The 15,955-nt window shown below is 30.3% G+C and overlaps 4 protein-coding genes across 6 annotated transcripts; 2 read left to right on the top strand and 2 right to left on the bottom strand.

Moving 5' to 3' along the window:
* Window positions 1–5,634: 5,634 nt before the first annotated feature.
* On the top strand, window positions 5,635–6,162 carry OCT59_017463 (uncharacterized protein; the record flags this gene model as incomplete). The annotated part of the gene is made up of 2 exons (XM_066137504.1): window positions 5,635–6,015; window positions 6,100–6,162. 2 exons carry the CDS (start codon window positions 5,635–5,637, stop codon window positions 6,160–6,162), a joined length of 444 nt encoding a protein of 147 aa, XP_066004084.1.
* A 585-nt stretch (window positions 6,163–6,747) lies between these two features.
* On the bottom strand, window positions 6,748–8,831 carry OCT59_017462 (uncharacterized protein; the record flags this gene model as incomplete). Of its 2 annotated transcripts, XM_066137503.1 has the most annotated exons (6): window positions 6,748–7,054; window positions 7,124–7,217; window positions 7,323–7,773; window positions 7,922–8,514; window positions 8,587–8,602; window positions 8,673–8,831. In XM_066137503.1, 6 exons carry the CDS (start codon window positions 8,829–8,831, stop codon window positions 6,748–6,750), a joined length of 1,620 nt encoding a protein of 539 aa, XP_066004083.1. The 2 variants fall into 2 exon arrangements, with proteins under 2 accessions (XP_066004083.1, XP_066004082.1); XM_066137502.1 differs by lacking the exons at window positions 6,748–7,054; window positions 7,124–7,217 and having other exon boundaries at window positions 7,383–7,409; window positions 7,468–7,773.
* Window positions 8,832–8,861: 30 nt separating this feature from the next.
* OCT59_017461 (uncharacterized protein) lies at window positions 8,862–10,601 on the bottom strand (the record flags this gene model as incomplete). Its single annotated transcript, XM_066137501.1, has 3 exons — window positions 8,862–9,092; window positions 9,155–9,391; window positions 9,591–10,601. The coding sequence occupies 3 exons, from the start codon at window positions 10,599–10,601 to the stop codon at window positions 8,862–8,864; spliced, it is 1,479 nt and encodes a 492-aa protein (XP_066004081.1).
* A 1,713-nt stretch (window positions 10,602–12,314) lies between these two features.
* Window positions 12,315–14,909, top strand: OCT59_017460 (uncharacterized protein; the record flags this gene model as incomplete). 2 transcript variants are annotated; one of them, XM_066137500.1, is made up of 13 exons in its annotated part: window positions 12,317–12,539; window positions 12,716–12,768; window positions 12,854–12,925; window positions 12,999–13,054; window positions 13,118–13,241; window positions 13,307–13,516; window positions 13,603–13,649; window positions 13,714–13,811; window positions 13,883–14,177; window positions 14,257–14,424; window positions 14,494–14,513; window positions 14,645–14,656; window positions 14,739–14,754. In XM_066137500.1, exons 1-13 carry the CDS (start codon window positions 12,361–12,363, stop codon window positions 14,752–14,754), a joined length of 1,350 nt encoding a protein of 449 aa, XP_066004080.1. In that variant the 5' UTR covers window positions 12,317–12,360. The 2 variants fall into 2 exon arrangements, with proteins under 2 accessions (XP_066004079.1, XP_066004080.1); XM_066137499.1 differs by having other exon boundaries at window positions 12,315–12,539; window positions 13,313–13,516; window positions 14,494–14,656; window positions 14,739–14,909.
* Window positions 14,910–15,955: the final 1,046 nt, after the last annotated feature.

Here is a 15,955-nt window from a genome sequence, read left to right as displayed (position 1 = left end):
TCCAGGCAAACTTGAGGAGTTCCTAAGGCCTTGAGTGTGGCCTCTCAATTCTCAAAATATCCTACAAGCTTTCTTTTACCTTTACTTATTTGTATTATTTTAAATGCGCTAGCACCGCACGCTGTTAAAAATATGGTCATTCCACAAGGTAGCCATCATCATTTCTTTCAGAATATCATGAATGACAGCTTGGAACTTTTCACGTTATTTTCTTTTTCGTAAAGTCCAACTTGCGGGGAACCATCTCACAGGTATACCTCCCAGGTCAATCGTCCAGAACTTGTTAAATTGGGGAAGGGTAAATGAGTTCAAAACTATTTTAACTCGAAGAGTCTGGTATTTATGTTGCCATTTTAATGATAACTTCAAGGTTTTGCCCCATAACGTTAATTCTCCTAAGATTTTCTCAACGTCCCAGGTATACGGAATATCATATACAATAATATCTCTGACTTGCTCTCGCTCGTCATCACTTTCTTTGTATCCTGTCAGTATATGTGTGGTCCCAGGTGCGGTAGTTTTCGCCCCCAAGAATAGGGGTTGTTTGTCTGGTGTTTGTGCATCAGGATTTGCCGTAATTGATTGGTGTATAACTTGTTTATTTTCTGCAACACGCGCCTTTGTTTATCTTTCTTCTGGGAAGTTATGGGTGTCACAGTTTGATCAACAGAAGTCATTTCCACATCAGGCAGTATTGGGGTGTAACATGTACTGGTTTTGGTTTTCAGAGTTGATAAAAATGTAGATCCAAATTCGTAGGACATTCTGACTCTGAATCACCCATATCACCAAATCTTGTATAGGCGCTGGTAGCAAAATAATCCCACAACCTAGACGAAGCGTAAAGAGCTATAGAAAATTTTAGTGAAAAAGTGGAAGGTTGTATATTCGTCGCCACCGCTTGTTGAGTAAAGTTGTTCAGGTTGGCTTACTTGCCAAATATATCTACTAAAAGCTGTGCTTTATCCATCGGTTGTTGTGGATTTTTATCAAATAGTGTTTTTAGGAAGCCGTTCTCAACAAACTGTCCAAGCTGAAAAGTTGTATAAGATAAAAATGACTCCCCTTCTGCTGAAATAAACTTTAAAAAGTTTTCTTCAGATAGTCGACATTTTTATTTTATGTAAAAAATTTTAAATAAAGTGAAAAAATTTAAATAAAATTTTTGCAGAAATTTTCGTAAAAATGAAAAGGAGAAAAAGTCTAAATTTTATCTGTATATTTAATACCGTATATTGCGGGCCACAGTACCCCGGGTATCTTGCAAATTTTGGGCATTTGGACCTGTACCCGGGGGTATATTACATGAGTGGGTACTATACATAGGAGGGGTACAGGATTTTTAAAATACCCGGGGTACTTGCCATGTATAATATCCGAGTATTATGGATAATCACTATGATGTAATCTCTTGTTAAGAATTTCTAAATGTATCCTATTTCTCATATCTTGATACTTTTTCAAGATATTTTACACAAAATTACTTATCTAAATACCCCTATTCATACATAAAAATGTCTTTGTTTGATTTACGTGTCTTTATTTTACGCGTTTTTTTTTTCTTTCTGCTAAAAGTAAAATGGCAACAAGAAAAATAAAAAAACACGCAATCGTTTACCACAAAAGAAACGAAGACAATGGAATGTAAGGGAAAATTAATGATAGTGCATTATTATGAAAATAATAATAGAAATATACGTGGAACTGCCAAAAGATTTGATATTCAGCCCAAACAACTGCGTGATTGGAAAAATAAAAAAGGAACTTTGTTAACGACTGCTCCTCATGTGGCTAAACTTCATCCGGGTAAACCTGCCAGATATCCGAAATTAGAAGATGATTTATTTGCATGGATAAGTGAAAAAAGAGCCAATGGAAATGCCGTTACTCGAAAATTAATTACCAATAAAGCCATTTCCTTATCCAAAAGTCCAGAATTATTAGCAAATAATCCGGGTATTGCTGGGTTCAAATTTTCTAATAAGTGGCTTAAAGGATTTCTAGGAAGATATGACCTTAGTGAGCATCGTAGAACAACAGTAGCACAGCAACTGCCATCAGATTTAATTGAAAAGCAAAATATTTTTTTGAGTTATATTATGTACCTAAGAATTCATAATAAATATGAACTAAAATATATAGGCAATATGGATGAAACGCCCATGTGGTTTGATTTGCTGAGTAATACAACTATAAACCAAAAAGGAGCAAAAACGGTAAGTATTCGTACAACTGGTCATGAACGATCATCATTTACAGTTATACTTGCATGTATGGCTGACGGTACGAAACTTCCTGCAGTTTGCATTTTCAAACTGAAAAATATTCTGAAAGAAAATTTTCCACACGGTATTTACATAAGAGCTAATGAAAAAGGGTGGGTTAACGAACAGGAAATGTTGTGGTGGGTTGAGAACGTTTGGACTTCAAGGAACCGTTTTGGAAATCCACGTTCTATGTTAGTATTAGATTCTTTTCGTGGGCATATAGTAAATTCTGTCAAAAATCGATTTGTGGAAAAAAATACAAACATTGCCGTAATTCCTGGCGGTTGTACATCCAAATTGCAACCATTAGACGTTGCAATTAATAAGAGTTTTAAATCTAAGGTAATTATTCGATCTTTTTACTTCAATTTTATTCTTATTAGTTACTAATATTAGTGAAATTATAGGTTAAAGATCGGTATAATAATTGGATGATATCAAATATTCATACTTTTACTCCAGCGGGAAAGATTAAAAGACCTTCTTATTCAACAGTCGCAACATGGGTTAAAGAGTCATGGGATGAAGTTGATGAAAATCTTATTCAAAGATCCTTTAAAAGTTGTGGAGTTTCGACAAATATTGATGGTTCGGAAGATGATTGTATTTTTGATCATGATAATTTATTGAATAGAAATAACGAAGTGTTAGAAAATTTTGATAACTCAACCGATGAAAATTATGAAGAAGAATATCCCGAAGAAACTAACTACGAGAATAAATGGGAATTTAAAGTTGTTGTTGAAGTTGGTCGGGAAGAAGTTAATGACAAAAGTGAAAGTGAGAAAGAGGAAGATGATGGTAATTATGATTACCAAGATTCTGATGATCATGGAGAAATGCGTCATAGACTAAGCGAATTAAAAAAAGTATATAAGGTAAATTTTTTTATATTATTTTATTCCATTTTATCAAATAAAATTGCTAATTATTAAACTTGCATATAATTAGAAATAAAGAATCGATTAAGGAGTATATTACTATAAATATATTTGTATTACAATAATGAATAACTAATAAATAATACTCCGTTTTAATAAATAAAGTTGTATCCGGGATTTATACCCCGGGTATTTTACAAATTATAAGATTTTAAATTGAAGATTTCTATGTAAAGTATCCGGGTACTTTAAAATTCCGATAAATTTTTTTAAAGGGGTACTGTGCATAGGGGGGTACTGTGGCCCGCGATATACAGTATATTTTTTATCTTTAACGATTATTAATAAAAATCTTTTCCAAATATTATTAATAGGTGTTGCTGTGCGTGCTAAAGAATGCATAGGATATTCTGAATCTGGAAAAACAATTTGTGACGAATGCTTAACACTAAAGTATAATCCCATATTAAATCATTGTCTTACTATACCAAAACCTGCACCTGAAAATCTCAAATTTACGTCAAAATTCTATTTTGAGAATAAATAATTCTTTAAAAAAACATTTGCAAAATTAGGATCTTCATGAAATTTGAACTATTATTAAAGATGATTATAATACAAATGTATGGATTACATTAGCAGATAAAGCAAATAATGGTGCATTTAAAGAAAAACCTGTATTTACGGGACTTTGTGATGTAATGGTTCAAGCTGCAATTTGTAAAGATAATAATAAAGGCAAACAAAATATTCAATATAATGAAGATTTTACAAATTTTCTTATTATTAGGAAGTTTTAGTACTCGAGCTCTTGATCTTTTTCGTCAAAATTTGGAAGGACGTACAATTCAAAATATACGGTATTTTATTTATTTTATTTATTTATTTATTTATTAATATTATTTGAAATTTTTTCTAAAAAATATCTTTATTATAAAAAAATAATAGTAAACTCTGGACTAACAATGAAAATACACTTACAAATCCTGCTCTTACATTTGAGAATGTTGCCAAATTTAAAAGGCTTATCGATACACTAAATTATCGGGACTAATTGTTGCTATGTCAGATAATACCAAGTTGAAACCTGCTCTTCATTATAGTTCTATTTTAGGCTGTATCAGTAGATCAACGTTACCAATTGAACAAACTAAAATTAATACATATAAAGATATTCAACCAATTATTAATGATATTAAAACAAAAAAAGCGATTGCGAAGGATGTTCGTGCTTATATATTGCAGGTAATTTATTTATCTAAATGACTAAATCCCTTAATTATATTAATAATGATTTACTATTCTATTTTACCAATTATTAGATACCATTACCAAACTTCCCTCCAGTAATTATTGCATTAATTGTAAATGACAGATCTGATAATGCATCAACTATAACCAGCTTTCATCAAGAATTATTAACTCAAATAGCACCACAGCTTAACCTTCCGATACTATCAATTGGATCAGATGGTGCTATTGTTGAATTCAAAGCTCAAGTTGCAATCCAATTATATTCAACAAGTGAGCTGTTAACTTTTCAAAATAAAAAACTTGGTGTTGATTTTAGCTGTCTAGTTTTTCCAAATATAGGCCCTATTATCCATGTACAAGACCCTAAACACGCCAAAAAAACTAGTCGGAATGCAATTATGTCTGGTGCATGTCTTCTTACTTTAGGAAAGTCAACAGCATGATTTGAACAATTATTAAAATTGTCAAACCTTATCATGTAATAAAGCTTGACCGCCAAGACGATGGTGCAGCATATCGTGTATTTTGTTCAAGAAATCTACAAAATTGCCGTGATATTGAAGACATACAAGGACTTTTTGTATACCTTTTTATTATGGGTAATAAGTTGGATAAAAATAATTTTATTATAAATAATAAAATTTTTTCATTATTTTTAATATATCTTTTAAATTTGTTATTAGGTAAACTTATTGATAGTTACTTAAACCGTGAAATAACTCCATTAGAAAGAATTAAAATGTCAATGACATCCTTTTTTTTCCTACGAATTTGAAAAGAATATATAACGAATATAAGTGAAAAGTATTCCGATTTTGTTTCTGTGAGCAAGAATTTTTTAGTGGATCAAAGCTTCGCAATTTTTACTTCTCTTGCGAAGTCTATGGTTTTATTGGTAAAAGCACATCGGGAATATTACCCAAATTATCCATTTTTACCATGGATGCATGGATCAGAGGCTTGTGAACACTTTTTTGATATGGCATGTCAAATTAATTCAGATTTTAATTATTCTGAATTATTACAATTAGTTCCAAAAATTTCTCAATGCGCCAAAGCATTAAGAACAAAAAATATTATATTAGAAAAAGAAAATCTGTGTGTGAAGGTAAGGGTATAATTAATAATTACGAATATATTTATTAAATTATTTATCTAATTTTGATATATTTTTTTTTAAAATAGGATACCATTTTGATTATAATATAGGAAATATTAATGCAAGCAAATTAATGACATTGTGTACTTGGCCATCAGATACCGATATTACTTCAACTATTAAAACTTCATATAAATTAGCATCGGATCTTGCCAAAGCACTTGATATGAACTCTACTCCAAATGAGAAATTATTACAATTATTTATACTAATAGAGGAGCAAAATTTAGAAGTATCAACTGGAATTGAATTAAGTTCAGATAATCCAGATGAATTTTTTGAAATCGATAGAGAAGTTTCTGATGCGATCAGTCAAGCTTCCAAGCATACTACCAACACGATTGATAATGTTTTTAATTTTTCAAATATTGAGAACGAGAATATTAATGATCAAAATTATCAACAACAAATTATTTCAACTTTAAATAATACTACAAGAATCTTTCACTGCATGGTATGGTATTATTAGCTTTTAACAATATATTATTATTAAGTATTAATATAATTAATAATTTTGAAAAGATTTTTCTATTAATAGATATCTTCTTCCAATAGGAGAACTGGATTATTCAACTATGATTGCATTACAAAAACGTCATGAAGCATATAATTCAAGGCTAGTTGAAAGACAAAATCATACACATGCAATCAGTCACGAACAAACAAACACTATTAATTTGTGATTCACCGATCAGTAACATTAAATTCTCAGTGTAACGTGGGGCAAAAATTTTGCCGATCACTAATTAATTCTGGAAAATTACGGAAATTAGCCAATAAGTAACACAAATTTATATGCAATTTTCAGCCACTTCCTTTTTGTAAATACGTCATTATAACCACATGTTTCAATCAAAATGACTTTTCGATAATTTTGTTTTTTAATTTCAAAAAGTTTATTATATAGGCTCTTTCATAATTTCGATCTTTACAATTCTAATATTTGTTCAAATTTTGGGGTTATATTTTAATAAACTTGTTCTAATAATAAAAAAAAAGATAAAAAAGTCATATTTTGTTTATTTTTGGCGAATTTTTATTGAAATTGCTGAAAGTCAAACACAAATTTCATATTATCAAAAAAGGTATTTTTCATTGTAGCAAAACTATTGGTTGTCTGGGATAACCAATTTTAAAACGTAAAATTTATTACAATCTTTTATTCGCAATTTATTTATCAATGCATTTATTCTTCTAAAAACCGTTCTGCATGTTCTTTTTTCGATAAACTTGAATATCTAGTAATCCAATTTTCTATCGTTTTTAGAGAAGGTATTACTTCAGTTGTAATTTCGCCATTCTCTGCCATTTTTTTCAACCCATCCAGCATATCCTTTGCAGTGTATCGGTCACTAGGATCACGTTGTCCAACCATAAAAAAGTGAGTTAACGCCGTTACTACTTCTTTTACTAGTCTTTTTCCACTGCCTTTTTTACCATATTTCTGATTGCATTTAAGTGCCCATCCAAGTTGTAGGTGAAATATTTGATTCCTATTATATTTTGAAAGTTTTTGAACATTTGATCAATTATTTTACATAATAAAACCAATTTTTACTCACTCATCTATATCTGTTTTTGAGAAATCTTCTCTTGATTTTTCACCAATTTGTGATTCTTCTCCTATTTCTTGCTTCAACAAATTCGCTAATTCACCTTGTTCATACCAATATCAAAATGAATATTTCTTCTGTTCAATTCATCTTTTAATTTATCAACTGTCCATCTTCTTAAATCCCAATGATTAGTATTTGTCACTACCAAATGAAAATTGTTCAAATGAATCATACAATAAGTGTGATCTATTAAATTGAAACGCCATTAATGCCATTGAAAAAATAAGCTTGCCTGAAGCTCGATATATTGGCATTGTCCATTTTAAAGAAGCCTTGGAATGTTCACCCACCATTGGTTCAGGCTGTACAAGTTCTGTTTTAGTAAATTTACTCACAGAAAAAGTCATCATTTCTCCAAAATTGGGAAGGTCGCGTGCACAAATATATCCAGCTAAGGGACCCTCCGTTGGCCAAGACCATTCAAACCAATTAGAAATTCCTGGTATGGTTTTAACATTACTTTGACTCCTTTGATCACGATTAGGTTTCAAGTAAGCTATTGCTGTACCACTTAAACCATCTAATGCCTTTTCAATATCTTCACCAGTAGTTAAATCAAACCCTAATCGAACATATCTCTTAATAGCATGTGAGATCTTAGATTGATTGAATTAAAAGAGATGAGAATTGCTCAAATGAATATATTTGTCAAAAAAAGCAAAGTAAATATGATTATTACTTGTGCATGGTGACTATCAATTGAGGTTTTAGCTTCGCCTGCCTCTAAAAAACACCACTTTTTACATTCAATATTATACCATTCTGCCCATTTTGAACCAATGCCATTGTTTCTGAACAATGGTAGTGTGGGCCATTATCACTCATTACGATAACCCATTTTGGCTTTGGATCGAGTAAGGTAAATACTGCATCAAAGGATGAAGCAGTAAACCATGCGTCCTGTCTATTATCATTTGACCAATGGTCAAATGCTTGAATTTCTAATTCGTTGCTTTCTTGATTTTTAGAATATACCAAAACAGTATGCAGTGCCCATCCACGTTTTGCATAAAAGTCTTGTTTTGTTTCTCGAATTCGTTTTGGTAGTATTCGCATCTTATAGTCCACCACAATAAGAATACCATCGTTATTAAGTTGCAAAAGATTTGCATTGAATTGACTGTTCAAATACCCTTTTCTTGTTAGGTGTGCAAGGTAGTATTCTAGCATTTCCTGAAATTCTCTCAATGTTTCTTGTTGTTCATCTCCAAGTAATAATCGCAATTCCTCAAATAAATTGAAGATTTCGTTACATTCAACACACTCTGATATATGATCCTCATTACAATTACCAAATGCAAATGGTAGGCAATGATTAATACAAGGGTCATGCGATACTTTTCCATCACATGTCACATGTAAATGTTTTGGATAATCACGTTTGAGAAATCATTTAGAATTTTCAATACTTTTAAGTAAACGCGTCTAATTTACAATTTTGTTATTAGTTTTGAATATTTATAATTATAGAAACAAAAATTGGACGGAATAATACCTGTAGTTCTTGATTTTCAATATTTTGTAAAATTAGATTCGCCAAATCCTTAAATACATCATATCCATATGTACTACAAGTACTACAAAGTCCGCCCAAATCCTCTTGATATACAAATGGTCCATTTCTCAATCTTTCCAAAAATGCTGATCTCTTCATTCCTTTAGGGTACAATTTGTGAAATTTTTCCTAAAGAGCTTCTTTCTGATCACTAAGGTATTTTAATGGCAACCCTGTTTTGGCATCGACCTTGTAAGAACTTAAATTCACATTTTCTTTACTGCTCATGAACCATTCAAATTGATCTTCATGCTCTTGAGGCATAATTTTTTTTCGCATTAGTGGCTTAGGTGCGACTGGACATCCATGGCCAAATATACGTCCATGTATTTTTGCATTGTGAATTGTATGTGAAGAAACCTACAAAAGATAATGAATTAACTAGCGAAAAATTTATTCAAAGGTAATTATAAAATAATTACATGAAGTCTGGTTTGTAATTCCTTATAAAGAAACTTATCTGCAATTATTGAAAGTATTCTTTGTTTTCCATTAGCGCCACGTTTATTTAAACTCAAACTATGCTCAAAACTTTCCCAGAATACTTCTGTAGCATTGAACATATTACTTGGTATTGTTTGTAAAAAACCATTTTGATAAAGCATATTTATCATTGCTTTATCTGATTCAGGATCAGATGATTGCGTCCAAAATTCATACTATAATAATTGGTAAGAAAATTTATTAGTTGAACATTATTTTTTATTTATAATAGAACAAAATTTAATATGTGCTGTTCATCACAGAATTTATATCACGATATACCACCATCATTAGTTATTACCATCACTACCAGATTCGTGAAATATTAATGTGAGATTTTTGCTATTGAAAGTAATAAATTTGTTTAAAGCTTACCTCCGATTCTTCTTTATCAAATGGTGTTATATTGATACATCCTGTAGCACGTAATATCGCCCGCCATGCTCTCATTTCTCTTTCTGAGAAAATATAACCATTTGGATATAACGAAGCTAATTGACTATGTAATTCAATTATTGGACAATTATTTTCTTTCCATTCCCGAAATAATAAATACCAATCAACTTGACTACATGTTCTTTTTTGTAAATGATATCTGAATATTTGCTCCATTTTTGAATAATCGTGCCATTCATTATAAAAACATACAAATTTTTTCAATTGTTCTAGTTTTTTTTTTACGTTAGAATTATCTAAACCAAATAAAGTCTCGCCTAACCATTCTTTTAACATGCCCATTTTTTTCCACACACTATTAGGATCTGATCCATGAAATTCTTCAGATAGTTGGTTTTCTTTGTAAATATAAATGGAACTTTCATTCTCATTGACAGTTTGGAAAAATAATGCACGTTCTTTAGACCTGGTGTAGATAAAGGATGATGCGAATCCACTTCCAACTCCTTTGTTTGTTGACGCGCCAATTGAATGTATTGTTATATTGATTTTTTGCATATTTATTAAAAAAGGTATAAAGGACAAGTCCGATACAATTTCACTTAGAATGTCATTGTCATCCATACCCATTAACAATGTTCCAGAAAAGCGCGTTTCAGTTTGAAATATTCTTTTATAGAGGTTTGAAATAGCACTAGTAGGGTCATTTTCAACTTCTTCATTAGATTCAGATAAAGATTCACAAAAAAATCCCAGTAACAAATTGTTATGTTTATTTCCTTGAACTATTCGAATAATAAAAGGTCTGTTTTTCAGCTCAACCTGTGTTTTCATACCAATTTGAAAAGGATAGTATTGTTCTACTTTCATTCCGTTCTCCTGTAACGATCTAACATGCCACCAGTTTCTTAAAAAAGGCCCAAAGTGTAAGTCAGGAATAATTATACCAGTAGCAATCAATGTTACTGAAGGTTTCCATTGTTTTGACATGTTTAAACAGTTTGTTATAATATTTAATAACGCGTTGTCAGATTGTTACAAGTATACTCGTTCAAATATATTGATTATCCCCGCCTTGATTATTACTTGCATATATGATCAACATCCTGTGATCGGCAAATCACGAATTAATCCAAATAAGGCTAGTCATATAATTTCACATTTTACAAATAATGATAATTCTGAAATGCGATTTATAAAACAACGTGAAAAGCGATAGAAAGAAAATTGGAAAACAATGACAGCTAATCTTGCAAATTTACAACAAAATGAATTATCAAAATAGAAACGCATTGGTAAAGTTGCAAGTAAAAGTAAGTATAATATATTTTAAACATAATATATTAAATTTATATAATTTATTAATAATTTATTATTTAATGCAGTTATGTGTATTGAGTCAGCAAATATTACTCAAGATTTTCCATTGCAGCAAAATGATTATGTAATTGTACTATATGGAACAAAAATTTGTATTGGCAAGGTAATAGCAATGTATTATGAAGGTTATGGTAACCATTGTTATAGCCAAAATGCAGTCACTCAAATTGAAGATTTATCCTATATTTCATTGCAAATTTATTTACCAATTCATCTCAATATTTTTGCAAGTCAAACTGTGGAAAGTTATACGCTATTTACTCATCATTGCTCAAAATATTATATATCATATTAAATCAAATGGGTTAATAATTGGTGATAGTTCGTTAACATTAACAGGAGTAGCACGAAATATTTTTAATTATTTTAATCGTGATACTGTTAAAAATAGTATTATTAATATGATTAATAAAGTAATGATCATAAATGAAAAATTAAAAATTTTTTTTAGTAAGTCACAAAATAAATTGCTTAGTAGCATGAAAAAATTTAAAGTCATAATAAGAGTTTGCTTAGCAGCATTGAAAATAGTTTGCTTATTGATCTTAATAAATTTTAAAAATTTCATCTGACCTATATATATATTGTTCGGGTCCTAGCACGCCTCTAAAGGATGTATTAAAATCTTCAATTTTTTCTGAAAATATTTTTTAATTACTGTAATATAAAGAAGTTTTTTTTTTAAAAGTAATTTCATAAGTCTCTACTCTCTATATCAATAAATTGAAATTTATGTAAACTTTGATATTAAAATTCTTTTAAATGAAAAATAATATTATATTAAATATCATGAATAATAAATTTTATCATATAAAAGTTTACAGTTTTTTTACTATAATATGCAGCATGCAGATCTCTTAATTAAAAATGTTACACAACCGACATGCACACTGACTGTTATAATGATAATTTCATTAAAATTTGCTGATCATCTAATTCTGATCAACATTATATGAACCTATAATTATACAGATGATCAAGATCTTATACTTTAATCTCGAAAATTTTCAATTGTGTAATTTCTAATTTCTAAAAATATGAGGGGTCGGATACCTAATACCGCTACCGTAAATTTGCCCGGAATCCTTATCTAGGTATAAAACTATATAAAAACTGAAAATTAGTCATTTGTAACAGCGAAAATAGTAAACGAGGTTTCTTGTGTAGTAGTGTAGATGCATTTATTCTATCTTTAGTTATTATTGGAATCAAACCAGAAAGGAATAGCGATCGGAAATTTTAAATTTTTGCCCCTATCTATATCACGTGATTAATTACTTTACTCATATTTATAGATCGGACTTTTAGTGGACAACAATTCGAATTTTTTCTTCGGATTTTTAACGCGTCAAGATAGGGAAACTTTAAAATGCACTTAGCAGTCATACGGAGGGTAGTATTTAGCATTTCAGCCATGCATTCTTTGCGTTATAGTTCCAAGCTGGTATCAAACACAACTCCTGTTGTTGTCCGAAATTCGCTTTTAATGCAACGACGAATTTTCCACAATGTCAACGGGTCTTTTATTAATGATTCAAAAATCACAAGGTTGGCATCTTTATAAATCAATATCAACAACTCCTTGTCCCAGTTACCAAATAATTGAAATAAATTGGAAACGAACCAAAATCTGTTATTTGTGATTGGGGAAATGTTGATTTAAATGTTTTAATGCGATATGGAATGGTTTGCGCGCTCTGATTCTCAGGTTATTTATCATTCAGAAATATTTCATTGCCAAAATTATTTGCTAAGCAGATACAGGTTCGAGAATATGGTGAATATTTCGTATCTTTTGAGTTCTTTGATTATTTGAGCGGAGTTAATTAGAATTTTTTTTTTTAAAAAAAATGAAATAATAGCTAGTAAGGTAGTTAAAGTTCCTGCTTTAGCCGAATCAATTACAGAAGGCACCCTTTCGAGATGGAATAAAAGTAATATTATTTCTGGTGAATTTTTTCTCCGTTACGGTACTAATAATTTTCTGACCAAATTTTTACTGAATAGAGGTTGGCGATTTTGTTCAGCAAGATGAGGAAGTTGCGACAATTGAAACCGATAAGGTATGATCAAATTCATTTTAAGTAACTTATACTACGATCCTAATTTTCATAACTGTGTTGCAGGTTGATGCTCCTGTTAATTCTCCGTATACCGGCACGATAGTCGAATTATATGCAAAGGAAGATGATACTGTGTCCGTAGACCAAGATCTTTTTAAAATTGAAACAGGTGGAACTCCAGCAGAAGGTATGTAAGTATTTCATGTTTGATTTACATTACTTGATCACGTAACCTTGGTTAAATAATGACAGAAACAGAAACTACAAAGGAAGAAGCTAAGGAAGAACCAAAAGTGGAAAAGGAAGAACCAAAAGTGGAAAAGGAAGAACCTAAAAAGGAAGAACTAAAAGAAGAAAAGGAAGAACCTAAAAAGGAAGAACCTAAAAAGGAAGAGTCAAAAGAACGAAAAAAAGAACTTAAAGAACAAGAAAAGATACCCTCTCCCTCACCACCAAAGACTGGTAACGAATTCTCTGACTTTGAAAAAAAAAGTCGCAATTATCTAATTATCTTCAACATATTATTATTCAATAATTATTATCTATAGATTCTAAATCCGCTACAACCTTGTACGGTGATCGCGAAGACCGTCATGTGAGTGTTATATCATTACGAATGTAATCGATGAGTTTTCCTTTTATAATATTTGTTTTTTTAGGTAAAAATGAATAGGATGCGTCTACGTATTGCCGAAAGATTGAAAGAGTCACAGAATACAGCTGCATCTTTGACTACTTTTAATGAAATTGATATGAGGTTGAAAATGTTTTGTATTGGATTTTTATTAATGAAAATTTTAACTAAACACTTTTAAATATTTGATTTAGCAACATTATTGATCTCCGTAACACTTATAAAGATTCAATCATGCAAAAACACGGTGTTAAGCTTGGATTTATGTCCGCATTCGTCAAAGCGTCTGTTTTTGCACTTCAAGAAATTCCAATAGTCAACGCTTCTATCGAAGGCCCTGACGGTGGAGATACAATTGTTTACAGAGATTATGTTGATATGAGCGTTGCAGTCGCTACACCAAAAGGTCTTGTTACTCCCGTTGTTCGAAACGCTCACCTGTTGTCTTTTATTGAGATCGAAAATGCAATCGCGGAATTGGGTAAGAAGGTAATGGAATTCAATCATTTTTTGTGTCGCATGTTATTTAAGCATTAATAAACTTACTAATCGATAATTCAAATTTCAGGCTCGGGATGGGAAAATTACTATTGAAGATATGGCTGGAGGTACTTTCACTATTTCAAACGGTGGAGTATATGGATCGTTATACGGTACTCCTATTATTAACATGCCACAAAGTGCGATATTGGGAATGCATGCTACAAAAGAACGCCCTGTTGCGGTAAACGGAAAGGTATTTAAAAAGTTTTTATATAATAATTCATCCTATATTTATCTCGAAATATATTTTATTCTTAAATAGGTGGAAATTCGTCCAATGATGTACGTTGCTTTAACTTATGATCATCGCTTAATCGATGGGCGTGAAGCTGTTATTTTTTTGAAAACCATTAAGGAGCAGATTGAAGATCCTCGTCGTTTGTTATTAAGTATTTGAAATGAGTTTTTGAGAGTATTTATTCAGTGTAAGTATTAATTTTATGTCAACAGCTTAAATAAATCGTCAGTATAATTATTAATCATTATTTTTTTTTATTAATTAATAAGGTTAAATAAATCATAATGGATTGATTTGTACTCTGAAAGTATAGAATTGTTTTTTTTATTATTTTTTTGGTATATCTACGATTAGTTTATTTTCGTAAAGATTCCTTATCAAGATCCTTTGGATCGAACTAAATTTGATAAATATTTAATAAATTAGTGTATAACTAATATAAGTAATGTGAAGGGATTATTTGACAATGAATATTTTCATTTTTTTTCAAAATAATTTTTTTTATTTAGGAATAAATAATGTAACAAACACTTAATTCCAAACACCTCACTGAGATAGAATAAAGAGGCAGTTTGGACTCAACGGTATGTAATTTGATCGAAGGTTTTGAAAAACGAAACATCAAATCATAATTCAGTAACGTTTAATAAATTCAAAACTCTTATATGAAAGAATTACAAACCCTAGATAGATTGATAAAGGGATATGCATGTGACCGTAACTAGATGACGTCTAAGCTTTATATGGAACATCTACTTGATTTCGCGTCTTTTCACAACTTTTCGCGTTCGAACCATGGACACCAACAACAACAGCGCTTTTAAAAAACCTCCAAAATTACAACCTCCATTACAACAATTGCAACATTATAATTCTTTAAATAATCAATTAACTAGGTTACAGCAAAATATGGCGAAATTGGAAGAAAATATAAAACTTACGGTAGAACAATTAAAAAATATTCAAAGATTTGGTTTAGCTCATGGCGCTATGTAAGAACTTAGGTTAAATCATCACTATTAATAAAACTTATATTATATAAAACTTACTATTTTTGTATTTTTGTTAGTTTTATGGCTGCAAATCGTACCATGCGTAATAATGCTTCGTGATGTAAGTCAACTTTCTGTCATAAGTAGGAAATTTTGATTTTAAATTATAGAAAAAAAACATGTTAATTCAATATTTTACCGCATCAGTTCCACAAATCTCATTGTTGAATTCGAAAAAAGCACGGAGAGAACAATTAATAGTGTTTGTAATTCACGATTATGACACGAGTTAGTCAACACATTATTCATCGATCGTAATTTTTCTTAATAAAATTATAATAAATTTAATACACGAAAAAAATCAAGGATCTTATATATAAAGAAGAATTCATTTCCAATTTCCAATCAGCCATCAACCGGAAATACTTGCTGCGCTAAATAAAGTAACAATCTCTTTATTTGTCAATAAATTAAATTGCAAGCAGGTTTTTGCC

This window comes from Rhizophagus irregularis, chromosome 26, assembly GCF_026210795.1.
Source record: "Rhizophagus irregularis chromosome 26, complete sequence".
Classification (NCBI taxonomy): domain Eukaryota; kingdom Fungi; phylum Glomeromycota; class Glomeromycetes; order Glomerales; family Glomeraceae; genus Rhizophagus; species Rhizophagus irregularis.
This window is presented reverse-complemented; position numbering and strand designations above follow the sequence as displayed.